The 22,132-nt window shown below is 41.5% G+C and overlaps 1 protein-coding gene across 1 annotated transcript in view; it reads right to left on the bottom strand.

Moving 5' to 3' along the window:
- cpped1 (calcineurin-like phosphoesterase domain containing 1) overlaps nucleotides 1-22,132 on the bottom strand; it is a 232,790-nt gene that overhangs the window by 196,920 nt on the left and 13,738 nt on the right. The window contains exon 2 of the mRNA XM_078559130.1: nucleotides 1,885-2,103. Coding sequence (XP_078415256.1) covers nucleotides 1,885-2,103 — 219 coding nt within the window. The remainder of the gene's footprint in view (nucleotides 1-1,884; nucleotides 2,104-22,132) is intronic.

The following is a 22,132-nucleotide window of genomic DNA, read 5'->3' as shown; positions in this document are numbered from 1 at the left end:
TAAATTAGTTGCAATGGAGGCTTTAAAGTTTACTAACACAGGGTATGAGATGTTATGTTAATGATTCCCCACAAATTCAGAATATGAAGGTGTCATGTCCTGTAGATTACTGTGACTTGCCGGAGGGAGAGGAGGGTAGTTTTCTTGCAAATGCCTTCCCTCAGAGTTTGAGCTTTGTCCCTGATTTTCCAACATTGTTGCACCATTAGTTTTGCTCCTTTGTGGTCAGCTCCATGTTACAGACAATTCTCTGTTCATTCAAACAGCTGACCATCAGTGGCTGATATGTTCACCATTTCAAAGATGGGCTGCTTCCACCTCCATATCATCATCAATCTCTGTAACATTGATTAAGGCAAGTGCAGAGATGGGCAGTCTGTTGCTAGCAACCTCAACTTTTTGTCATCTCCAGGCTTGACTATTCTAAAATGCTCCTGACCAGTCTCCCATCGCCCCCATCCCTCCATAGTCTTCAGATCATTAAAACTCTGCTACCCATAATCTATTCCGCACCATGTCTCACTCATCCATCATTCTGTATTCGCTAACCTATTTTGACTTTGTGCCCTGAAACCTGAAATTTAAAATTCCCATCCTCATGATTGAGTCCTTTCTTGGCCTCAACTATCCCCATCTCTGTAGCCTTCTCCAGCCTTAGACCTCTCCAAGAAAACCACGCTCCTCCAACTCTGACTTCCTATATATTTTGCCACAACACTGGCAGCAGTGCCTTCTGCCATCTAGAGCCTAAGATGGATCTATCTCCCTCTCCTGCCTTAAGACCATGCTTAAAACCAAACTCATTGACCGTGGCTCTGATCTCTCCAATTAATTTATTCTTTTATTCAGCCAGTTTTTGTATGTTTATGCATCTTTGTTAAAGGCACTATATAAACACAATTTGTTGTTGCTGACAGCAAGTTGTTTTTGGTTTTGATGTGCGTTCTTCCTAAGGTCAGGTCGCCATTACATATCTCCAATTAAATCTTTAAGTAGAAGACAACCTATCAGATGCCCACCAAACTGTCACATGTACCCAGGGAAAAGATGAGTCATATGTGGTTTTGGCAGAGAAAGCACAAAAGAAAACTTTTTAACCCAATTTCAACCTGATACAGTACTTATTCGGTAATTTGCATTGTTTGAATGGAAAAGGCCAAAGTTGAACCTAAGAGTGATACCTGGCAAATAAACTAGTTGTGCAGTCCCTTCAGGACTAAATAGCCTCTTTCCTTGCCTCCTTTTTTAAAAAAAATGCGTCTAGTTCTTCTTAAATTGAAATGTATTTCCAAGCATGAATAAAGCTTTATCAATGAAGGGCTGTAACCAGTAACCAGCAGATATATACGGACTCACCCTCTATTTTCCCTCTGATGAGAAAGCACCTGGAAAATATTTACCTTTTCCACTGGTGGGATTAACTCATCAGGATAGGGAGGTAAAGAGTGACCCACACTCTATCATTCTGGTAAACTGAAGCATAAATACCCAGCATCGCAGCACCATGGTGATCTTTTTGGAGGGGTTTGGTGGTGTGTGTGTGGGGGGGGGGGGGCGCAGCTGGTATTCTGTTTGTTTTCACTGCAACTTCAGTAGAAGAGCCACAGAACAGTGATTTGAATGGCTCTTCGGCTGTAATTTTGGCAGACGAACAAGGAGAGCCCCAAAAAAAATTCAGCCCCTTCTCGTGGAGAAGTTTGTTGAGCACCGTATTTTTCAACCGTAATACTGAATATTGGAAGAATCAATAGGGCATTTCTCTATCTCTGTACATTGTATTTTGGAAATAGAGTAGAAAAGTTTAATGCATTTCTCAAAGTGATGTAAATATATTACTCGTCAGACACTATGGCATCTGCTGTAAATTTTGTTGACAATGATTACCTGGCATTGCATGAACAAGATCTCCACAAAGGACAAAGAACCTGGGTTTCAATGTTAGCTTGTTGATAGACTGGACTGCTTGCTCTGTAAGCTTGATCTCTTCCTGCCATTCATCACCTCCATTCTTGCAATCTCCAATCTTCCATGCTTTCATAAGACCAAGCTGTGGGTCGGCTCCTTGTATGAAATAGAAAGGTCCTTTCCAATCACTTTCTTCCCCTAGTGAACAGTTAAAAACCAATTTTCATTCAGACTTATGAGACCAGCATACAGACATAACATATATAACGAGAAGTTGTTTCCCTCAATATGGCTACATCAGCTGCTATATTAAATTGAGATAGGAAGCAAGAGGGAAAGGTGCATAGGTGAGCACAGTGCAGAAGGGGGGCAGGAGGAGCAGGCGAGAGGGGAAAATACAGATTACTGGCGATTAGTTTGCCCAATGAATGTAGCAGTAATTTAAATGCAGCTTCCTGGTATTGGTGTTTTCCCTTAAAGAGGTGAGGTCTCCTCTTAAAGGGGTCAAAATTTTTAACTAGAGAACATAAAAATCATAAAAGAGCACGTTTCATTGGAATCATTTTATGCTTATCAAGGTCAGGGATGTCAGTGTAGGCAAATGGAATACCATACTGCCAAGAGGATATAATAATTTTCGTAATATTATTAGAATTTATTGTAAAGTAGAGTAACAGTGGGGTCTGTGTGTGTGTGCGTGTGTGTGCATGCGTGACTTAATTGAATTAAAGGTAGCTGGTCTGAAGGCTTTGATGTATCAGAAGATAAGTGAGGTTTGAAATGTTAAGTAGGTAAACATGGGGAAGTTTTAGAATGTAAGGTGTAAAGGGAACATTTGCATTTTTAAATAAACCAGACTAGCTTGATTCCAAAAGAGGGAGTGAAATGTTGCACCTAGCCAGGAGAAGTTAAGAAACTGTGTTTATTTTTCCCAAAGACTATTGGTAAAATTGGTACTTTGATGGATTTTATTACTAGAGAGGTAAAGTAAAAATACATCGTGAAACAATGGGAATTTGCAAAGGAGAAATTATTTTTAAAAGGAGCGAAGGTTGTGTGTAAGGGCAGGCATTCTAAGATCTAACGCAAGTGTGAAAAGCCTCCAGCATCTAAGCCTCAAGCTGCTGTCTACAAGGGACTGAAGCTAAGGAAATATTCACTTTGAATTCAACTGTACAGGGTATTGTGTGTTACTTTGCCTGGGTCTTTTAAAATCTGTATGTCTCACTGTTGCCTTAATGGAGGTGTAACTGGGGCTAAGATTAATTAGGGGATTTAGAAGTTATCATATTTATCAGTTATCATAATTTTTGGATCTATGTATGTGCTTAAAACATTTCTTCTATTAATAAATGTTTAATTTAGTTTTATAAGAAACCTATAAGACTTGGTGGCCTTTTTACTGAATTCAACGCCCACATCTCAAAATAAGTGCTAATTGCAAATAGTTGTGGCAGCTGCTTCAAGTTTCCCTCTAGGATTTGGGCAGCTGGGCATTTGCCATCTGCCTGCCATAACAAAACAACTCTTAAGTACCAGAATCAAGCGCTCCAAACCAAATGCAAACCAGTGTGAAGAGCTCATTGTTTGCTTTCTGCCAAGATGGACTATCTGCTCTGCCGCCTAAGCCCTCTTTATCATGATTTGGGTTTCTTTCATGCAGTAACTTGGACATGAGCTTCAAGTCAGCCCTGCTGCATGCTAATAGTAGGTGGACAAATGGTATTGTAATGCAAGATTGGAAGTCATTCCTCTTAGAGGTCCAATCAATGGTTAGCCAACTCTGGTTATTCAGACCTTGGTGCTAGAAATTGTTTTTGATATTCTCGGGGGGCTGTGAGAAAGACCTTTAATAAAAAGAAAATTGGAACATAAGACACAAAAGGAATCAGATAGAAGCAACCGGCTAAAGAGAGATGGCCTCTGCCTTGGTCATTAGACCAGGTGGCAGAGAGTGAGAATAACTTTTTGCATTAAGTAAGGGCCCACTAGAGTTGTCCAGCACCCTTTATTAAATTGTATGCAAATACAAGCTGTATTAATTGCGTCAAACGTTTCTTATTTTTCTCAGTGTTCTGTATTGTTTGGCCTATTGTGGCATAAAGCAGTTTACAAATCAAACCAAATGACAGCTCGCATAGTGTTAACAGCGTTACATACAGAAATAAGGAAGCTTCATTGTTATACCCCTAAGTTCTAGTACAGTGATAATAAATAGAGTAATGGGTGTCAACTGCCAGATAAAAAAAACACAGAAAACTGTTTAAGGAAGTGATTGACATCACTGAACGCACAAAGGCACCTGTGGTCGCTCGGAATTGTAAAATACCCACCCCCAGCTGCACGTGTTAAGGGGAGGTCATGTCACGTGACCAGGTGTGTAGATGAGGGCAACGCATTTGACGTAGTCTACTTGGACTTCAGCAAGGCTTTTGATAAGGTCCCGCGTGGGAAACTGATAACAAAGATAAGAGTCCATGGGATCCAAGGTAATGTGGCAAATTGGATCCAGAATTGGCTGAGTGGCAAGAAGCAGAGGGTGATGGTCGAGGGGTGTTTTTGTGACTGGGTACTTGTGTCCAGTGGGGTTCTACAGGGATCGGCGTTGGGTCCCTTGCTGTTTGTGGTATATATAAACAATTTAGACTTGAATGTAGGAGGGTTGATCAGTCAATTCGCGGATGACACGAAAATTGGTGGGGTGGTAAATAGTGAGGAGGATAGCCTTAGATTACAGGAGGATGTAGACGGGCTGGTGAGAAAGGCTGATCAGTGGCAAATGGAATTTAATCCGGATAAGTGTGAGGTGATGCACTTGGGCAGGACAAACAAGGCACAGGAATACATGATGAATGGTAGGACCCTGGGAAGTACCGTGGATCAGAGAGACCTTGGTGTGCGTGTCCACCGGTCCCTTAAGGTAGTGGGACAGGTAGATAAGGTGGTTAAGAAGGCATATGGGATACTTGCCTTTATTAGCCAAGGCATAGAATATGAGAGCAGGGAGGCCATGCTGGAACTGTATAAAATGCTGGTTAGGCCACAGCTAGAGTATTGTGTGCAGTTCTGGAATCTGCATTATAGGAAGGATGTTATTGCACTAGAGAGAGAGTGCAGAGGAGATTTACCAGGATGTTGCCTGGGCTGGAGAGTTTTAGTTATGAGGAGAGATTGGATAGACTGGGGTTATTTTCCCTGGAGCAGAGGAGATTGAAGGCGGACATGATTGAGGTGTATAAGATTATGAGGGGCATAGATAGGGTAGACAGAAAGGATCAATAGCCAGGGGGCATAGGTTTACGGTAAGGCGCAGGACGTTTAGAGGGGATGTGAGGAAGAATTTTTTCACCCAGAAGGTGGTGGGAATCTGGAACTCACTGCCTGAAAGGGTGGTAGAGGCAGAAACCCTCATAATATTTAAGAAGTATTTGGATATGCACTTGTGATGCCATAGCATACATGGCTATGGGGCCTAGTGCTGGAAAATGAAAAATTAGAATAGCTAGGTACTTGTCTGACCGGCGCAGGCTCGATGGGCCGAAGGGCCTTTTCCTGTGCTGTAGACCTCTATGCTCTATAACTCAACACCACCTCTGCCATTCCTGCCCCCAGCTTAATATCTGGTTTCTGGCCTGTGTACCGGTCAAAGTCACCAATGACATCCTTTCTGACTGCGATCATGGTGTATTATACACCTTGAACTCCTCAGCCTGTGAAATCAACTCCAGCTTTCATTCTTGCCCCCTCTCCAATGCTGATGCTTGATAGCATTATCCATTAATTACAAGTCAGCTTCCATACCAATGCTGATGACAACCATCTCCACCTCTTCATCAATGCCCTCCGGTTTATGAGTAATCACTTGTGCTGTTTGACTGTTTGTTCAACCGAAGCATGGGCACACAGAACGTTCTCCAAATTAACATGGGTAAAAACAAAATAATCCTATTCAACTCCAACTTAAAAAAACCTCAACATTCTCACCTGTGAATCCATTCACTTTCCTGGATGTTCGTTCATGTGGAGTCCAATCTGCAACTTGTTTGATCCTAAACTGAGCTGTGAACCACATATCCTATCTCTCCCTAGGTGCTATTTTCATCTTGGACGATTGCCTATCTTCTCCCTTACCTCATCCCTGCTGAAAATCACATCCATACCTTTATCACCTCAAGGCCCAACTTCCACAATACTCTCCTCAATCTCCTGAGTGCCATACTAAATAAATCTCAATTTGTTCAAAGTTGCATTGTCCGAATCATATCCCATACCAAGGCTCTGCTCACTTATTATTCACTGTTTATCTCTATTGGCTTCCTATCCATCAACATAATTAACTCAAAGTCTTCACCCTCATTTATAAATCCCTCCACAACCTCAACTCAGCTAACCTCTGCAAATTTCACCATATGTTCCAGCTTGCTTCCTAGCTCTTTCAACACTATGCCTGGAATGAGCGGATTGTCTTATGAAGAAATGTTAGGCAGGCTGTGCTTGTTTCCACTGGGGTTTAGGAGAGAGAGTGAGGGGTGACTTGATTGAAGTATATAAGATCCTGAATAGTATTGATAAAGGTGGACGTAGAAAGGATGTTTCCTCTTGTGGGTGAGTCCAGAACTAGGGGGCACTGTTTTAAAATTAGGGGTCGCCCTTTCAGGACAAAGATGAGGGTTGTGCGACTTTGGAGCTCTGCCCTCAGAAGGTGGTGGAGGTGGGGTCATTGAATATTTTTAAGGTGGAGATAGATGGATTCTTGATAAACTTTGATTCCTTGCCTAACAAGTGTAGATCGGAATGTGGAATTCGAAACACAAACAGGTCAGCCATGATCTTAATGAATGGCGGAGCAGGCTCAAGGGGCCAAATGGCCTACTTTTGCTCCTCTTTCGTATGTTTGTAATATTCATCCCTTCTCCCTCCATTGCTTGATCAGTGACAGACCCTTGAGCCAAAGAAAGTTCAGATTAAAGGTCACTGACCTGAAAGGTTAACTTTGTTTCCCCCCTCTACAGGTGCTACCTGACCTGCTGAGCATTTTCTGCTTTTATTTCACAGTTCCAGAACAAAGCAACCCGCTTGATCTGCACCCCATCCACCACCTTCAACATTCATTCCCTCCACCAAAGATGCACAGTGGCAGCAGAGTACACCATCTACAAGATTCCATTGCAGCAACTCACCAGGACCTTCCAAAACCACAACCACTACCACTACCACAAGGGCAGCAAATGCATGGAAACACCACACCTGCAAGGTCCCCTCCAAGCCACGAACCATCCTGACTTGGAACTATAATCGCCATTCCTTCACTGTTGCTGGATTCCTGGAAATCCTAGAACTCCCTTCCTCACAGCACTGTGGGTGTTCCTACACCGCAATAACTACAGCAATTCAAGCAGGCAGCTCACCACCACCTTCTCACCTTCTAAAGGGCAATTAGGTATGGGCAACAAATGTTGGTCTATCCAGCGACACCCACATCCCATGAATGAACATAATTTCTGGATTTAGATAATTCAAGTTCATTTGACATAAGGCCTTTAGAGCTGGAAGGCAGAAGAAGTGTTTTTCCATCAGTTTGGACTGCATTAAAAATCCACTGAGCCTTTTTTGAACCTAATATTTTCCCACCTGCGGTCCAAGAAGAAATGGAAGATCAGAGAGATTGACACAGTGCTCTATTTCTGTCAGTTCAAATGGCACATGATGCTGTGATGATGCATGTTAGAAGATTAGTAACCAATGGTTTGAACTAATCTTTTTTTAAAAAAAGACTCTCCGGAGTTTAGTGAAATTAAACGGTCTGATTTAAAGTGGCAGTTTGTACCATTTAAGACTGAACATGCACCTTTCTCTAGTTTCTTTCACCAGTCGTCCTCTGAGCTCATCCTGCCAATCCTGTTCCCTTGACCCTATTCCCACTAAACAGCTGACCACCCAACTTTTTTAACCGGTTCCCCATATTAGTCAATATTGCTAATGGTTCTCTCTTTTCAGGGGTGTCCCCCTCTCCTTGAAATCTGAAACTTTTACTCCTCTCCTCAAAAAATAATTGTTGGCCCCACTGTCCTCGCAAACTACTGTGCCATCTCCAACCTCTCTTTCATCTCCAAAGTCCTTGAACATGTTGTCACCTCCCAAATTTGTTCCCATATTGACTTCAATCAGGTTTCCGCCCCACCACAGTACCAAAATGTGTCACAAATAACATCCTGTTATTGTGACTCATCCTTTTCAAGCTTTTGACTGGGTTGACCAAACCATCCTCCTCCAACACCTCTTCACTGTCATCCAATGCTTTAGTGGGACTGCTCCCACCTGGTTCCATTCTTATCTATCAAACTGTAGCCAGAACATCACTTGGAACGGCTCATCTTCCTCCTCCCACACAATTACCTCTGGTGTCCCCCACTCTTGAACCCTTCCTATTTCTCATCACATGCTGCCCCTTAGCAACATCATCTAATAGCACTGTGTTTGTTTTCACATGTATGTGGACAAAACATACTACCACCTCTCTTGACTCCTCCAGACTTTCTGACATCCAGTAGTGGATGGGCAGAAATTTCTTCTCCCTAACTATTGGGAAGACTGGAGCCATTGTTTTCAGTCCCTGCTCCAAACTCCATTTGACTCCATTCCTCTCCCTTGGAAAAATCTGTTCGCAACCTTGGTGTCATATCTGATGCTAAGATGAACTTCCGACCATATACTCGTGTCATTACTGAGACCGCCTATTTCAATTTCCTTAACATCGTCCAACTTCACCCCATTTCTGCTCATTTGTTGCTGAAACTCTGATTCATGTCTTTGTTATCTTTGGACTTGACTATTCAAACGCACTCCTGACTGGTCTCCCACATTCTACCCTCCGTAAACATGAGGTATTTCAAAACTCTGGTGCCCATACCTTAACTTGCACCAAGTCCCGTTCACCTATCACCCCTGTGCTCACCTAACCTACACTGCAGCAAAGTATTAAGTGCGATCAGGATAGTATCACTGAGCCGCTCACTGGGTGAATATTCCAGCTTCTGACATTTATTACAACTGGGATGGGAGGAGTGCGTCGGTTATCTAGCCCCACTACCCCACAGGGCATACCACTAATTTAAAAAGTTTAATTCACTCACCAAAATGGCCAATTATTCACCTTCGCTACTGTTAGGCCCAGAATAAGAGAGACTGTAACCAGGCTTCTTTCAACAAACTCAGAATTACTGATTTATTATAAAACAAACTTTCTTTTTAAAACAAGTTGAAGAAATGGTTAACACACAATTGTAATCTGGAAGTGTAACTAACTATCTCTTTTAAAATACCCCAACACACACGGTTTTTGCAGGGGAAAGTAATGGTACAATTTTAAAGGCATGTAGGAACAGAGAGGCCTGGGAATGTATGTACACAAATTGAGAAGACTGTTAAAAAACCTATGGGATCCTCAGATTACTAAACATGAAGCACAAAGGCAAGGAAAACAATGCAAGAATTGAAACAATAATGCCAAATTTTGTTAGAACCGTTACACAACTTCAGATTAATCATGTTTAAATCAGTACATTTGGCTAATTAGTTCCAGAGACCATGGAGAGGGTGCAGAGGAGAATGGCACCAGAAATGTGGAAAGCTATGTAGAGAGAATGGAGAAGCTGGGGTTGTTCTCCTTAGAGCAAAGAAGGTTAAGGGGGGATTTAATAGCGGTGTTCAAAATCATGAAGGGTTTTGATAGAGTAAATAAGGAGAAACAAGTGTAGAGGTGTACAGGATTATGACAGGTTTAGATAAGGTGACAAAGAAAAGCTATTCTCATTAGCTGATGGCACAAGGACTAGGGGTCATAGATTTAAGGTTTTGGACAAGAGATTCAGGGGGAATGTGGGAATGACCTGGAACTCACTGCCTATGAAGGTGGTGGAAGCAGAGGTGATCAATGATTTCAAAAGAAAACTGGGTGGACTTGACGGAAATGAACTTGCAGGGCCACAGGGATAGAGCAGGGGAAGGGGACTGGCTGGGTAGCCCTACAGACAGCCAGCATGGACTCAACTGACTGAATGGCCTCCTTTTGTGCCTCAATGACTCTATGATAAAGCAGTACTTGCCCAGTACTGAAATGACATGTCAGCCTATGTTATGCACTGGAGTACAGTTTGAATGCACAACCTTAGCACTCAGAGGCCAGAGACCCACCAGCAACCTAAAGCATTAGTACATGCATCCTGCTGACATTTCACCTACTGCTTTGCAGTGCCTTCACATTCTTTACAAACCTTAAGATAAATGACTGTCCAACATGGTTCCCTCCTTGCACAACATCACAGGATATTGACTCGTACAATATAATAAGTCTTGCCTGCACATGAGGTAATGTGTAGAATTCCTGCAACTAATCAGATCGCACTATAATAGGTACTAGAGCATTCAGCCAATCACTTATGACACACTTCAACAATCTGTGCCAATGAATTTTCCCAATGTAAGCAGTGAGTGGCACATAGACTTCTGCTCTTAACTCACACTCAGACCTGCATGGCTATCCATGGGATTTCATGGGAATGTGTGGGAAGTTTGCTGTTAATAATTATTTTATCAATCAACAGACTCCAAAAAAGTTCTCTGACATCTATTGCAATGTATCCTTATTTTCTAACATTACAATCAGGATCAACTTTGCCAAGTTTGGCATAACTTGAATGAAATGGGGTTAAAAATATTTCTATACCAAATCTTTCATTTCACTAGCAAAACCAATATCTTAAGAATGCAAATCACATGGAAACATAAAGAACACCAACTTCATGGACTAACTCCTTTAGACAACCATTTCATATAGTGAACATAAAGTACGATCCTTCATATTGCACTTTGTAAACCAATGTTAGATTTAATGTTCAGTATCTCACACGAAGCAAGCAGTGATGCAGAAGTGGATGAACAGGTGGATTCTTTACAAGCTAATGAAGGCTAACATCAAGAATCAACACAGCTGTTTCATGACATAAGAAACATAGACTTTGGGACAACGAGACAAGTTTTAGGTGTAATTAAATAGGAAACAAAATCAGAAAATAAAACAGATGAAAATATACATGCTTATAAAGATTTTAAGGGCTATGCAAAGGAAGTATATTCCTACAAGGAAAACAGGTTTTGAATAAAGGAGATTTAAAGTAGCCTAGATAATACGAATTATTTTTTTAAAAAAGTACAAGGAACCTGAAAAGTAGTGAGCCACATCTGGATGGACAATATAAAGTGCCATCAGGCCCTGCTGTCCTCTGGCAAAACTTCTCACTACTTCAAGATCACCCTGGAGTGCAATGATAACTCCTTGCTTCTTTTCTCCAAAAGCATCTCATTCAAGACTTCTCGACCTCACCTCCAGCATGGATTTCTTTGTCACCGAGATGGAGATCATCCACTCAGTTGCTTGTGCCACATTTCTCCCTTCCCCTTGCTCATCGGGGCAAGCTTCTTTCCTCCTCCAGCTCCAAATGTTCAACTTATTCTAGTTTACCTCCTATCTCCCCTCATGCCCTCTCCAATGTCATCTAGTCCATGAGATCCATCGCCTGCTCTCTTGACCCTATTCCCACTAATCTGCTGAATACCCAACTTCCTTTCCTGGCTGTTGTTATGACAGCAACTGATGTTAATTGCTGAGCAAACCAATCTCAGAGGGAAACTTGGCTTACAGGCCGTTCCCTTTTCTTTGCATTCTGAAAACGAGAAAGGGACATACTGATCTCAACAGTAAGTCATCCAGTAACACTTCTGGGATTTTAAAAATTAAACATAAAAGTTTTATTAACAAGAATGAAAGAAAACTTAAGCACACAAGACAGTTAAACTAGTCTTAGCAAACAGTCCCCCAAAATTACACTCTACTTGGTCAGACCCACAAATAAACACCTTCCAGGTAACACTCCCTTATAGATGTTTAACTATAAAATATCCAGTAATGTTACCCAAGGCAAACTGCTGTAGCTTCAATAAAGGCATACCACATGACCTGTAACTCTTTTCTACTCTGCTGTGAGAATCTAAACTTCAGAATAAATTTGCTTTTTGCAACCCAAGGCTTTTCTGGCTTGACTGGACGGTTGATTCAAACTGCATCCTCACTCGGCCACAGCTCCAGCTGCTACCCTAGGATCTACACAGTAACTCTAAAATACCTTTTTCCCCCTGTCATTGCAGGTTCCATTGTTCTTGCATCTCTTTGAAACTCAAATCCTTCCAAATATAAGGTCTTACAAGTTTCCACCTTGTCTTTGCTTTCAGGTCAATAAGATATAATATTCCCTCTTCTATGTACCTATGGAACACCTGCAAGATGCAAACTTGTTTCTTGCTACCTCCGACTCCTCTTTGATATTCAAACAAACTCTGAACTTATCTAAAAATGCAAATGTTAAATTTAACCTATTCACTTGTACTTCAAACCTAACAGGTCTATCCTTGTGATGTGTAAACCCCTCCGCTCACCTAATACACACATGTGCTCACACACACACACGCACCTTTATGGAAATGGTTCCCTCTCCTCAGGGATAGTCTCCCTCCCATTTAAATACTCCATCATCAATCTCCTTCCTCAAAATAAATCCTTAACCCTTCTGTCCTTGAAAATTATCTCCAACCTCACTTTCCTCTTCGAAGTCTTCAAACATGTTGCTTCCCAAATCTGTGCCCGTCTTCCCCACAACTACGTATTTGAACCTCTCCAATCAGGTTTCTGCCACAGCATTTGGCCCACAACATCACAAATTCCATTCTCTGTGACATGTCCGTGTTTCATATCTCCCCTCACTTTTCCCAACCTGCTTGCAGACTTTGACACAGTTGACCACACGATCCTTCTCTCAGCTTTCTAGCTGAGTGGGATTGTCCTTGTCTGGTTCCATTTTTACCCACCCAGTCAGAGCTGAAGAATTCTCTGCAATGGCTTCTCTTTCCGACGCTGCACAAATGTCATATATTTGAGAGAGGCAGGTCAGAAATCATAATATTAAAATGATGCTGCATATCTCAGATTCAAACAGCCATGTGGACAGAGCGGCTGCAGAATGGGTTCCCAGGGCTCAGGAAAGCTAGTCGCTAGAGATAGGAACTGTGAGGTCAAGCAGGTAACTGATTTTCTAGCACAGCTTATGGACCAGGAGAAGCAGGAGCACTCCGCACACCCTCCCTCCCCCACCCCCGCAAGCACCTCACAGAGGCCCCAAGCAATCTGATATCTCACCACTCCCAATCTGATGCCAACAGGCAATTTCTCCCCCTCTGCAATCTCTCCCTCCCTGCCTCACCCCAGTAACCAATCGCCCCCACACCTTCCCTCCCTTCCCCAGCATCTCTCCGCCGCTCGCCATCACTCGCTCGCTTCCCACCATTTCTCTTTGATAGCATCCTTTGTAAGCAGGATTGAGAGTCCCGCATGGTATGTTGAGGGACATCTCTGACCAGCTTGAAAGGATATTGGAGATGGAGGGGGAGGATCCAGTTGTTGTGGTCCACATCGGGACAAATAACATTGGTAAGACTAGGAAAGAGGACCTGTTTGGGGATTATCAGGAACTAGGAACTAAATTAAAGAACAGGTCCTCAAGGGTTATAATCTCCGGATTACTACCCGAGCCACGTGCAAATTGGCATAGGGACGCAAGAATAAGGGAAGTAAACATGTGGCTAAAGGAGTGGTGCGGGAAAGAGGGATTCCATTTTGAGCGGCACTGGCATCAGTATTGGAACAGGAGGGATCTGTACTGTAGGGACGGTCTCCACCTGAACCGATCTGGGACCAATGTTCTAGCGAAAAGGGTAAATAGAGTGGTCAACAAGACTTTAAACTAAAAAGTGGGGGGGGAGGGAAGGGTAAAACTCCAAGAAGTATGACTAATGTGAAACAAAGCAGCAGGTTAGCGTGTGGGGAGGTGGATTCAACTTCATGGAAAATTATGAAAAAACTGAAAAGAAAGGAGAGCCCAGGAGAGGCTATTAAAGTCCCCAGAACACAAAATAGGACAGAGTGTTTGGAAAAGGCCTAGGAATCTGACTTCAACCACATCAGATAAAGGGACGACAATGAGAAAGGGGACGGGAAATACAGGACTGAAGGTGTTGTATCTGAATGCACGCAGTATACGAAATAAGGTAAACGAGCTTGTGGCGCAGATTGAAATTGGCAGGTATGATGTGGTGGGCATCACGGAGACATGGCTGCAAGGAGATCAGGACTGGGAGCGAAATATCCAAGGATATACATCCTATCGAAAAGATAGGCAGGTTGGCAGAGGGGGTGGGGTTGCTTTGTTAGTAAGTAATTAAATTGAATCGATAGCAAGAAATGACATAGGGTCAGGTGATGTAGAATCTGTGTGGGTAGAGTTGAGGAACCGCAAAGGTAAAATAAACATAATGGGAGTTATGTACAGGCCTCCGAACATTAGTCAGGATGTGGGGCACAAAATACACCAGGAGATAGAAAAGGCGTGTAAGAAAGGCAAGGTTACAGTGATCATGGGGGGATTTCAATATGCAGGTAGACTGGGAAAATCAGGTTGGTAGTGGATCCCAAGAAAAGGAATTTGTGGAATGTCTACGAGATGGCTTTTTGGAGCAGCTTGTGGTGGAGCCCACTAGGGAACAGGCAATTCTAGATTTAGTGATGTGTAATGAGGCAGATTTGATAAGGGAGCTTAAGGTGAAGGAACCCTTAGGAGGAAGTGACCATAATATGATAGAATTTACCATGCAATTTGAGAGGAAAAAGCTGGAATCAGATGTAACGGTATTACAGTTGAATACAGGCAACTACAGAGGCATGAGGGAGGAGCTGGCCAGAATTGACTGGGAGATGAGCCTAGCAGGAAAGACAGTGGAACAGCAATGGCAGGAGTTTCTGGGAGTAATTTGGGAGACACAGCAAAAATTCATCCCTAGGAAGAAGAAGCATACTAAAGGGAGGATGAGGCAACATGGCTGACAAGGGAAGTCAGGGACAGCATAGAAGCTAAAGAGAAAGCATACAATGCGGCAAAGAACAGTGGGAAACCAGGGGATTGGGAAGCCTACAAAGACCAACAGAGGACAAATAAAAAAAAAATAAGGAGGGAGAATATGAGGGTAAACTAGCCAGTAATATAAAAGAAGATTGCATGAGTTTTTTTTAAGATATATAAAGGGTAAGAGAGAGGCAAAAGTAGACATCGGGCCGCTGGAAAATGACGCTGGAGAAGTAGTAGTGGGAAACAAAGAAATGGCGGAGGAACTGAATAGGTACTTTGCGTCAGTCTTCACGGTGGAAGACACGAGTAACATCCCCAAAGTTCAAGAGAGTCGGGGGGCACAGGTGAGTATGGTGGCCATTACCAAGGAGAAGGTGCTAGGAAAACTGAAAGGTCTGAAGGTGGATAAATCACCTGGACCAGATGGATTACACCCCAGGGTTCTGAAGGAGATAGCTGAAGAGATAGTGGAGGTGTTAGTGGTGATCTTTCAGGAATCACTGGAGTCAGGGAGGGTCCCAGAGGACTGGAAAATCGCTAATGTAACCCCCCTGTTTAAGAAGGGAGTGAGGCAAAAGACGGGAAATTACAGGCCGATTAGCCTGACCTCGGTCATTGGTAAGATTTTAGAGTCCATTATTAAGGATGAGATTTCAGAATACTTGGAAGTGCATGGTAAAATAGGGCAAATCAGCATGATTTAATCAAGGGGAGGTCATGCCTGACAAATCTGTTAGAATTCTTTGAGGAGGTAACGAGTAGGTTAGACAAAGGAGAGCCAATAGATGTTATCTACTTGGACTTCCAGAAGGCCTTTGACAAGGTGCCGCACAGGAGGCTGCTTAGTAAGATAAGAGCCCATGGTGTTAGAGGCAAGGTACTAGCATGGATAGAAGATTGGCTGTCTGGCAGGAGGCAGAGAGTGGGGATAAGGGTGTCCTTCTCAGGATGGCGGCTGGTGACTAGTGGAGTTCCGCAGGGGTCAGTGTTGGGACCACAACTTTTCACTTTATACATTAATGATCTAGATGAAGGAACTGAGGGCATCCTGGCTAAGTTTGCAGATGATACAAAGATAGGTGGAGGGACAGGTAGTATTGAGGAGGCGGGGAGGCTGCAGAAGGATTTGGACAGGTTAGGAGAATGGGCAAAGAAGTGGCAGATGGAATACAACGTGGGGAAGTGTGAGGTCATGCACTTTGGTAGGAAGAATAGAGGCATAGACTATTTTCTAAATGGGGAGAGAATTCAGAAAACTGGAGTGCAAAGGGACTTGGGAGTCCTAGTCTAGGATTCTCTTAAGGTTAACTTGCAGGTTGAGTCGGTAGTTAGGAAGGCAAATGCAATGTTGGCATTTATTTCAAGAAGACTAGAATATAAAAGCAGGGATGTGCTGCTGAGGCTTTATAAGGCTCTGGTCAGACCATATTTAGAATATTGTGAGCAATTTTGGGCCCCGTATCTCAGGAAGGATGTGCTGGCCCTGGAGAGGGTCCAGAGGAAGTTCACGAGAACGATCCCAGGAATGAAAGGCTTAACATATGAGGAATGTTTGAGGACTCTGGGTTTATACTCGATGGAGTTTAGAAGGATGAGAGGGGATCTGATTGAAACTTACAGAATACTGAAAGGCCTGGATAGAGTGGACGTGGGAAAGATGTTTCCATTAGTAGGAGAGACTAGGACCCGAGGGCACAGCCTCAGAGTAAAGGGAAGACCTTTTAGAACAGAGATGAAGAGAAACCTCTTTAGCCAGAGAGTGGTGAATCTATGGAATTCATTGCCACAGAAGGCTGTGGAGGCCAGGTCATTGAGTGTATTTAAGACCAAGATAGATAGGTTCTTGATTGGTAAGGGGGTCAAAGGTTACGGGGAGAAGGTGGGAGAATGGGGTTGAGAAACTTATCAGCCATGATTGAATGGTGGAGCAGACTCGATGGGCCGAATAGCCTAATTTCTGCTCCTCTGTCTTATGGTCTTATCTTATGGTCTCTTTCCCTTCCCCATTCCACCCCCATCTGCAATATCTCTCCCACGGTTTCCTGCACCCTGCCTCAACCCCTGCAATCCTCAGGGGCTTAGGCTTCATGCTCTGGAATTTCCTCTCTAAACTTCTTTGCCCCTCTCTTCTCCTTTCAGGCCCTCTCTGACTAAATATTGGGTGGCCTGTCCTAATCTGTATTCTTTGCCTCAATATTAGTTTCTATCTGACCATAGACCTGTGAAGTGCCTTGTGATGTTCGGCTATGTTAATGGGTGCTATATAAATGCAAGTTGCTGTTGGATCATAATTAATACAAAAGCCAGTTGAAAATAATTAAAATAAGTATGAGAAACAATTAATAGAAAGACAGATTGTAAATTGCAAGAAAATTGTAGCTATATGCAAAGTTAATAGAGCATTAAATACCAGATTGGGAAAGGGTAGAAAAATTATAGAGGATACAAGTCACAAAAACTTCAAGTTAATTGTTCATAAATAGCACCATTGAGACCAATTGGTTCATGAATTTTTTTTTTGTATATAGTATCCCCCAAAGCATTGCTCAGTCAGATGTTATTCGGTTTTATTCCATATGAAGTATAATAAATTAACAGTACCACTGATTTTTGGTGACTGATTAAAGTTCAATTTTGTATTACTACACAGTATGGTGCAAATGTTAATGGTATTTTCAGGTCAGTGGCCCTGATTATTACTAGGTGTTTTATGTAAGTATATAGCTAATCATAGCCACTTGTTTAGGTTTGAAAAGATGATGTTAGGAAAAATGTTTCACAACAGAGGTATGTAGATAGCTAGCAGTTTATAGATACTGCAGGAGTAGGAGGGGCATGTGGTTAGTTGATGTCAGCAGATTGTTTTTCAGCTGAGGGAGCACTGAAATTCTGGTGGCAGAGACCATAGGAGCAGGGGAAGGTGGGAGGAGTAGCACTAAGAGGAGAATCTTGAGGCCTGGGAACAAGAGAAAGGGAGTTGTGGGCTGACATTGCAAAAAATAAAAAAAGTGGTGGGAGTTTTGTCCACAAGAACTCAATACGAGAAACCACTGTCTCATTTTAAACCCCACTGCTCATCCACCTGACTTTGATCTCCCACGGCGACAGTGGACACTTTTAAAACCGTCTCCAGGCTGGCCAAGGCCTCTGTGCAGCCACCCAACATCAGTGGGGTCACCCAGACCATCCAGGCTGTGGTGCAGTCCAAACAATGACTCACGTCGTTGAGGAGTGTTTGCTGACTAAACTTGAAGGCAGGATAAAAGAACTTCATCTAGCCACTGACAGGCTATTGCTTGGCTCTGTGACTATGTGCATGCTAAATAAAGAAATAATCTAGAATTCAGCGCTGGAACTTTGCTCTCCACTCACTAGGACTAGTTGGAGCATGTTCCTCCTGACTGAGAGGCTGCAATATTATCATTAAGCCAAAGGCTTGCTCCTGACCAGGGAAATATGTGAAGCTTTGATGATTGTCTTCAGGAGCTCAAAAATACAGATGTCACATCTGAGGACAGTGAATGGTATTCTAATAATTTATTCATTTTTAAAAATATTGATTAGCATTAAATAGTAGAGTAAATGCTTGAAAGTTTGTTATGGAATGTTGTTAATTTAAACTAAAAGGCACAAAAGCCACAATGAGAAGTTAGCATATTTTTATTGTATTACTCCATATTGAGAGAAAATGAAAGAGTCAGTTCCCTGTTTAGGATTGAGAAGATTGGAATAGAAAACAAAGATCACATACTTCGGTACCATCAACACCCAGAGTACATAACCCTGATAAATGGAACAATGTAGGTGGCGTCTGACTTGAAAGCTTGTACCTGCAGAGGTCACACCTTGGTCTGCCCTTACAACGTAACTGAATGCACGAAACCAACATGTGGTTTCACCTGAGATCAACAAGGACCTTATTGTACTATTACAGTGACTGGAGGAAGAGAATTTCCCATATAAAAGGTCATAAAGAACATCAATTTGGGAATTTGACCTGCCCCATTCATTCAGGTACAGTTTGCTTTACCCCTACCTCACTAGTTCAGATAGACTCACACGTTCTACACAGTATGTACGATCACCAACAATTTAACCAGGGATAATATGAAGGAACAGCTGCACGAATACGTTACTAGATTTAGATATCATGTTCCTCCATTGTCTGAACACCTGACTGAATTGATGGAAAGGATTGATTCCTCCAACAAACACTTTCATACTATGCAACAACAAAATGTGAACATCACAAAAGAACTGCCTAATATTGGGAGTTGGAAAACTATTTTTCCATTTTGAAGAAGAATAATTAAGTAGTGAGGAATCGATATATTGGTGATATATTTCACCTTCATCTGGGAAGGTAAGTGGCCTAGATTTTATATTTTATTTTAGTAGGATTTACTGTGCTTGCTAAAAAACATGACCATTTTGTACAAACAAGAACAGGAAAAGAAACCAAGTTGAAGTTCCTTTTTACAACAAGCTAACTTAATATAGTACTGTAAAGTAGTCACTGACTAGCAACAGATGATTTGATTAAGAGGAAATATCCTTCAATTAAAGGGTAATTGAGGTAAGTAATTAATGATCAAATAAATTGGATTTCTGTATTTTTCCATTAACACCCCTATGTAAGGATTAAAAGTGCTGTCACAGGATCTGGGAAAGAAACAGCCTGACCTATCCATAGAACCCTCTTGTATCCAGAACACACTGGCCTTGACTGACTCAGTCTTAGTTTGATTAATGGGTTGCCTGTAAGTCTTAAGATAAGGGACACAGCTTGAAGCAAGCCATTGTCTTAAATTTAAGGCAATTTGCACAATTAGCTAGAATCAATTAAATTAGCCCTAACAACATTATTGACCAATTAGCCATTTCCAGCAACATGGGCTAAAGTGCAGTGACAACACCCTTCTGTTATACACTTATGAACTAAAGACTTATCAATTAAGTATTAATTAACCACCTTGGTGTGTACACCAGGTGAAGATCTTCAAGGACAGAGGTGGAATTTCTGTCAGCGTAGATCCCAGATAGAGCAGCCTCCTTTAGGGGCAGATGTTGAGATAATTGATATCCTGGGGGACAGAGGAAGTTTCCTCTCATCTTAGGGGTTGAGTCTGTAGGATTTGGTTGATAAGTAATAAAAAAGAAAACAAAAGTATACTTAACTGATAAATCTTTAGTTCATAAGTGTATTGTTGTTTAATTTTGCTAATTTTTAATAAACCTTGGTATTATTTGTTAATTCAGTGTCTCAGTCTTTGCCTGATGGTTATATCTCTGTCAAACTCAGTTTAAAGGGTTAATTTGGAATCCAGTAATTAGGCTTCATGCAGCTAAAATCAAATCTAAAGTTATCAAAATACCCTTTTTAAATGTACATTTATGATCTGGATACAAACGGTAAATAGTAGAATAACATTACACACACCAGTTGTAATCCAAATGTTTATTTTGATTGCTTTAATTATGGTTACTGCACTACTGGGAGCATAGAAATGTCATTCTTGAAATGATCAAGGTTTTCTCATAACAGATTATAATATTAGATTCATATCCTGGTGCTTTATCTTGTTTAACATTATGGATCAGAGTTTCATCCATGGGATACGCCTCCACAAGAGTTTAAATTGAAAGATCCATCCACACAACTTGTACCAGGTTTTTAATAGTCACCTTTTAATGGTCCAAATGCCCAAATTTAAATTCTGTACTCGTGTTCTAAATCTCTAAACAGAGTATGGTCTCTTCCTTGAAACCCTTTAATGATATAATCCTGAATCTTCTAATGCATGTTCCTCATTTTGAAAGGCTTACAATGTTCTACTTATTTTCTGAGAAATTAGAATAAATTGTAAGTGCTAAATCAATGTCCTGCCTCCCAGTTGTAAATACTAATCCTAATATAATCTTTCATGAAGCAGTGATCCATATAATGAATTAAAAAATAATTGTTAACAACTCCAAAAACACTTAATCAACAGCTCGCATTTACAGAGTGCCTCTAGCATAGGAAAAATAAATCCCAAGGTACTTCACTGAGACTTAAGGGAAGAAACTCGAAAAAGGTGACCTATTTCTTTCCACTATATTGATTACCAAAATTAAGGAGTTGCTTTTAGTGTCTGGTATGCATATAAGGTATACTGCTCTGTGGAATGTCGTAGAAAGAAAGGAGTTCAATTGGTTAATGACAATTTTCAATGCCAGTCCTTTTCACAGTAGGACCTGGGTTGCTTGTTGGATGCACCCACCCATCGGAGAATGCAGGAGTTTCAGCAGCAGATACAAAGAAAACTCTGATAATTTCTGTGGTCCCAATGTTGCAGTAAACAGGGGAAGGGAGAACTTGAAGGTAGCCAAGTTTCTAGCATATCCAAGAAATCTGGTGGAAAGGGGACCCTTGAGTGGGCCTTCAGATAAAAAGGCATCTAAAAGACAGATTTTAAAAGTAAATGTTTTAAGGCATTGTTGTTCTTGCAAATTGTCTAAAATAATTGAGAATTAAAACAGGTTGTGCAATGGAACTTCAGAAAAGCCTGTCCATTATGTATTCCACTTTCAATTGGATTAAAAAAGTAGTTAAATTTAAAATCAATGGCTGTTAATAAAAATATTTTAATCATCCTTTCCTCATGCTGTGAGCTTCTCCTTCAAACAAGAAGCAAACCAAAACCGAATTCTGAAAGTTTTTCATTAGAAGGTTCCACAAAGACCAAGCAGCCTGTGCCTAGTTTAAACTTTTAACACAAAAATATTCTAATTCATGGAATGGCGGGGATAAGGGAATGTTTAAATCTCCTGAAGAAATTTTTCAGATTATAAACTACAATTGATTCCCACTACATTGATGCAAAACCTCAGGGCCACAGATTTCTGCTATGTCCACCTCCCCACACCAACACCACCACCCCTCCCAATAGAACTAAATTTCACAAGCTCCCCCTCCTTAGAGTAATAAACTAGATTACAAACATCATCCTGATCATAGTTTACCAACATGGCTTAGATAAGGCAAGAAGTAAAAATTGAATGCATGGTTAAAGAGTCTTACAATAAATAATCAAGGTCATTCATTTACAATTTTCACAGAAAAATGAACAGTTTGATCCTGAAAGTATGAGTATAATTTTCAGAATACCAAATAATAAAAATGAAATTTTACTTGGTGAGGCACTGTACATCAGTTGCCTTGATTAAGATGTACA

The sequence above is a fragment of the Cetorhinus maximus genome, chromosome 15 (genome assembly GCF_964194155.1).
Source record: "Cetorhinus maximus chromosome 15, sCetMax3.hap1.1, whole genome shotgun sequence".
NCBI classification, from domain to species: Eukaryota; Metazoa; Chordata; class Chondrichthyes; order Lamniformes; family Cetorhinidae; genus Cetorhinus; species Cetorhinus maximus.
The sequence above is the reverse complement of the archived record's forward strand: the minus strand, read 5'-3'. Positions and strand labels throughout refer to the sequence as shown.